Genomic DNA, 5,701 nt, shown 5'->3' with positions numbered 1-5,701 from the left:
ATAACAACATATATTTGCATTTACTTTTACCGATACAAAGGAGGCCTAAGTAAATAAAAATAAACTAATAACCGTAGGGGTGGGAGCAGGAGATGGGATGGTCAGGCGACAGAGGCGGGTATATGACTGCTTATACATTTTTATATAGTTTCGCCTTTTGACCCATGTAAGTTAGCAACTGTTTATTCAACTTAAAATAATTCAAAGAATAAGTTAAAAGTTAGAGACACAGTAAAAAATAAAGTAGGGGAAATTTGTTTTCCTCTAAATGTTGCCCATTAAATATCTAATCAGCTGAGTGAGAACTAATACACTTGAAACGAAGGGCCAAGAAACCAAGCTGATTTTCAGCTGATAATAGGTTGTAAACATCCTTCTTACTTTTCAAGAAATAATTATAAAACCGTATCTTAACGAAAGGCTAAATGAGACACACACACACGACTTCTCTTCCTTGGAAAAAACAAAAGCAAAATGAAGACATTAGACAGTCATTCTACTTCTGTCATTACACTGATGTGTCTTCCTTTTGGGATCCACATCTTACTCAGGCTTAACAATTTAAAAGCTGTAAAATGGGAAGAGAACACAAAATATAAATTGATCAGCTTCAACACAGCATCAGGCAGGTGGCGCAACGTTGGTCCCACCAATGAGCGGAGCAAAGCTGAAGGGTTTGGTGTTTGAAAGGGAATCTCCAAGGAGAACTACAGTGTGGAAGTTATAGCAAACCCAAACTACGAAACTTTTAGCTTCCTGTGGTGGAGAGCAGAAGACTGACAGGCTTCAGTTAAAGTGGAAACCACATACACACACACGCACATACGCAGTACACTCGCACACACTGACAGGCTTGTTTTGCATGGGTATGGTTTCTGACAGATCCTGTAGGCCGAGGTGGCCAGGTGCTGGAGCTGTGCTTACCGGCTGCACTGTGGAGTAAAGCTGCTGTGCTACGAGCATCAGGTCCCTGAGGAGGGTGATGAAACTGCACAGGCAGTTGGACAGAATCTTCCGTGCAGCCTGGTTGAACACCTGGAGCTCTTCCACAAGCTGGGCGTTGAGGGCCTCATATTCCTTTTTGGCCAAGTTCGACTCATCTCCTGCCTCTTGCTGCAGGTAGCTGTTGTAGTCCAGCAGTTTGTCATAGCGTTTCTGGATGAGCTTCTGAGGCCCTGGGAACAGGGACAGCAGGGCTGACAGGGGTGTCAGGACGAGTTTCTGTAAATGAGCTACCTGCCAAAAGAGAAAACAATCTCGTCACAGAGCGAGGAATGAACAATACCATGTCCAGTGCTGTTATCAGTGGGCTTACTTAGTCCCTGCAGCAGCACAGCGGGAGACAGAAAAGTATCTAGCCAAGTTAAAGGGGATGCGGTCATTTTTTCATCTAGCTAAACCTGTTCAAGAACTTCAAACAGCGACTCGACTCTAACATTGAACCTGAAAGACTGGAAGGAAGAAGAATATAAAAGTGGAAGTCTGCACACCCAAAATATACTCCACCTTTCTCTCTACAGCCAGTGGTTTGTCATTGGGGTCACTTCCTTCAACATTTCCCCCTTTCTCTTCTTTCTAATCTCAGAGCCAGCACATGGTGGGGAACAGGGGCTGATCTCTAGCCTTTGACTGCCAAGACTGTGTAAGTGAGTCACCAAATCGTTTTGCTAACAATAGAAAGAAGATAGTTGGTTTTAGAAAAGACTATGTCCTCTTCCTCCCACATCTGCCTCAATTTCCTGACTACCCTGGAGGCTAATTTTGGTAGTGGAATTGTATCCTCTATACAAATAGCAGCCTTGTTATAAGTATTCTACTCCTGTAACGGAAATGACCACAGAGTAATTGTTTCCTCCTTAAATATACTAAAGGATTAAACTTATTATGATTGTGTCAAAAATTGCTACATTTTGAGATCTGAGTCATTGAAAATGAACTTCATATTAATGCCTAACCCCATGCCAGACCCTGAGGACCCTAGATTTAATTTCTATTTCTCTTTCCTCTCCTATCCTGAAGTGTGATCATATCTCATGTTTGCTGACTGCCTAACTTCACCCTTTATCATACATGCTTGGGTTACATGCTTATGTTATGGCAATTTGGAAGCAGGTTTCCTTTTGTACCCCAAAAGATGTCCTAGGGAATCAGATCTGAGTGGCAGCTGGTATTAATTAATTTCAATGGCCTCTGGTAACTTTGTCTGAACTCCTGGGAAATCTAGAAGACAGGAGAAACCAATCTCTTATTGGCACCAGCAGTAGCCAGCACAGATTAAATTTGATGTCTAACTTATAAAATAATCAATATACACCTGCAGACGGTTTAATGAGTCCTTTGGCTAAGCAAAGAATCTGTTTATTGTTCTGGGATAAATTGCTGTGTTTATGACGTGATCAGACTCTACAGTTAATCTAGTTACATTATTACAATATAATTACAATATATATGTCCTGTGACCCATAGACATGAACCAACTCTCCTGGACATCAGAACTGTGGTTGGAACAAAGAATCAGATTTTATTTTAATACCTTGTCCTAAATATGTAGGTAAGTATCTCTTGTGGATAGATAAAAACAACTACTGTGCCTTTAGATAGATTCTAAGCTCTTAATATTTGATTTTTAAAAAGAGTTGAATATGCATTATCCATAAAAAAGTTGCTTTTATGTCGAGCTTTCTGATAATTATTTAAAATTATCCTAATGTATCATCTTGTGGTTTTATGCAAGGTCAGGAAGGACCTTGTCTCTTCTTGTCTCAAATTCTGGAGCATGCTTGATGAGGGAGAAGCTATATATCATCTTTTTACATAGTGCTCGATAGTATTTATTGACTTAGTTAATAAATTGAAATTAAACTAAAGAGCAAACCCTTAATGACTTTTCTAAAATGTGCTCTCTGTAATTAAGCCAAGAAAATGTGTAAGTACTAGCCACATTTTTTTCATTTAACATGTCATAACAACTTCTCTTTCCCCCTCATTTATCTAATCTATTTAAATCTTAGTTCAGATGTAATCTTGAATTTCCATTTTCTCCTACCAGAGAAAAGAGTTGCTTCTCAGTGTTTTTTTACTGTAGCGGAGGCTGTATCGCATCCTAAGATTTGGAAATATGTGGGGCTATTCATTGGACGTCACGACTTGAAATGGAGGGACACGACTGAGGTTTACAGCCCAATATGCAACAATGCTAAACACCCTTCTACACAAGGGCCACCAAATGAAGATTTGTCTGACCCCAAATGCCAATAATGCCAACACAAAGATGCCGCTTTCGAGGACCTTCAAGATGGTAAAGGAGACTTTTATATTTTTTATGTAATACTTGAAATACTATTACAAAATAATACCTATGAAGCCAAAGATGCTAAGTTAAAATCAGTATTACTCAGACTAATTTGCCACCCAAATATTTTCTAGGCTTAAGCATATTTTTTGTATGATTCTCAAGCTATGTTTTGTGATTCTGTGTATTTTATAGAACTCTTAGAAAACAAATATTTACCGCAGAACAGAAGACACAAGATTTGATTTACGTAAAAGCCCTTTCTCAATAGGAAGACTTTACGCTCCAGCATAGAGCGTGCTAACAAATTCCCATCTTTAGAGGGGGCTTCCCTCCTCTTGTAAGGACTCTGGGCTTTTCCAGAGATTCCTTTAAAACAATCACAGCTTTTAACTTAATAAATGCTTGCTACCTCACATGCAGACTTAAATTAAAAACTGCTCAGACACCGACTACCCCTAGAAACATAGTCTGAGACCCTCTGAAATTTTGATTATAGTAAAATCCTCACTAATCCACTTGAAAATAGTTAATGATAAAAAAATATTCTGTTTAAATTTACTAATTTTGACATTAGTACTTACTTTAGTATATGTTTTATTTCTAACTTCAGAAAAATAAATGAAGAGCAGCTCTTCTTTTATCTGTGAATATAAATAACTTACAAAGTCATCGCAAGGATTTGGGGCATTACCCGGAGCCCCCAAAGAGCCCCTCTCCTCCTCATCTTTGCTGCATGAAATCTCCTGGAGCTCCATTACACTCTGCAGAGCTAATGGCATGGCATCCTGAAACCCAAGAACAAAGTTACAAAAAGGGCAAAGTTCTGAAGTCAGTATAGTTAAGAATATCCCAAATGTGCACTTCATTATTATAAACCTCTGTTAACCACTGAGAGATACGAAAGAAAAAAAAAAGTGAAAAAAAAATCGGTTTATGTGTAACAATCTATTTTCTTTTCTCCTTTAGTCACTTTCTCACGTTGCTCTGTATGACACTCTCTTTTATTAAGTGGAGTCTGTCTTAAATTCTCTCACTGGCTATTCTTCAGCATTCAATTCTTATAGATCCCCTATGTTAAAAATCACACTTGTTAGATTTATGTCTTCAGTTTTCCTTAATTTAATGCTCTCTTTAAGAGAAGATGCTCATACTTTTGTTGAATCAGTTGGTGGAAATAGACTTTTCTGTAGATGTTCTCACGAGATATCTATTCCTATATGTCAAGGATAGGGTTCCCACTGCCCTCTGGCTGTTACAACAATTTTTTTTCTTTTTCACGGAAGGCAGTGCTTTTGGACGAGATTAGTAAACCCAATTGTAAAATCAGGCTTTGCATCTGTTAATAAATAAGAAAAAAATGTGGCTTGTTGGTTACATAGCATAGAACTTTGTCTCCAAATCATTGTGCCTGTCAGCCTTTGGTACTGTGATATTTAAGCATGCAAACATCGGTGTCCAAAAACAAATATCTGAGAGAAAACTAGAAAATGGGAGGGGACCATTTATTAACCAAGTTACATGTAATTCTACTATGTCTCATTGTTGTGACCGTTGTCAAGATATTGTTTAGGAAAACTTAAATTATCTATTAATTTGATTCTGAGCTATCAAGAGGCATTACAAAACACTGGTTATAAAATATCTAGAGGTGCTCAGTTTGCCTTAGAATTGTCCATGTCCTTTTGTGGGGCTGGCTGCTAGATAGCAGACAGCTAAATTGGAGACCCAGCTATGGTTTTTTTTCTTTTTTTAATGGCCTTTATGTTATGTACTTTTTACTTTATAACTTCTCTAATTTCATTTATATCCCCCTTTGATTTTCTTTTTCTTTCAGTTCTACTCTTAAATTTGCAAATATATGTTTTAGGTACTAGAAAGAGGTATGGTAGGAAAATCAGACAAATAAACAAAGAAAATTTTTGCTTTGCCTGCAATTTTGCATTAATGAACTTATCTCTAGTATAAAGAAAGTATGCTGATGGTCCAACACCACATGGCAATCATGTGAGCAAATGTTCCACAATCTGGCAATTTGGATGGGGGAAGGGGGCGCAGGTAAGGTAACAAAGAACAAAACCTGAGTCTTTATATTGGCTTCCTTCACCAGCAATTTGCAGCCTTCCAAATTTAATACAGTAGGTGTCATCATATAATTGAATATAACGGTCACATTTATTCTTCTTAATAAACATTGCCATCAATATGCTTGTAGAAACAATTGAAAACAGTTGGGTCTCACCTACCTGTATGTTTTGAAGACAGAATGAAATGTTCTTCACACAGTGCCTCACGGTCTTTTCTAAAGATCTAAATAGCTTTTCTTCTCTATTAAAAGTGTTGTCTTTCACCTAAAATACAGGTGAAAGTATTTATTTTTATAACTCAAATGAATCTGGTATTTAAAAT

The 5,701-nt window shown here is 37.6% G+C and overlaps 1 protein-coding gene and 1 long non-coding RNA gene across 2 annotated transcripts in view; one reads left to right on the top strand and one right to left on the bottom strand.

Annotated features, from left to right (window-relative positions):
- ARHGEF38 (Rho guanine nucleotide exchange factor 38) overlaps positions 1-5,701 on the bottom strand; it is a 117,935-nt gene that overhangs the window by 16,405 nt on the left and 95,829 nt on the right. The window contains exons 9-10 of the mRNA XM_006918890.3: positions 3,958-4,080; positions 925-1,236 (exon numbers count right to left, since the gene is read on the bottom strand). Of these exons, the coding sequence (XP_006918952.1) occupies positions 925-1,236; positions 3,958-4,080 (435 nt within the window). The remainder of the gene's footprint in view (positions 1-924; positions 1,237-3,957; positions 4,081-5,701) is intronic.
- Positions 1,235-4,657, top strand: LOC107196176. Its single transcript, XR_001517539.2, has 3 exons — positions 1,235-2,551; positions 3,050-3,298; positions 3,906-4,657. It is a non-coding gene; the product is annotated as an uncharacterized LOC107196176 (long non-coding RNA).

Source organism: Pteropus alecto, unplaced genomic scaffold, assembly GCF_000325575.1.
Source record: "Pteropus alecto unplaced genomic scaffold, ASM32557v1 scaffold5, whole genome shotgun sequence".
Taxonomy (NCBI): domain Eukaryota; kingdom Metazoa; phylum Chordata; class Mammalia; order Chiroptera; family Pteropodidae; genus Pteropus; species Pteropus alecto.
The sequence above is the reverse complement of the archived record's forward strand: the minus strand, read 5'-3'. Positions and strand labels throughout refer to the sequence as shown.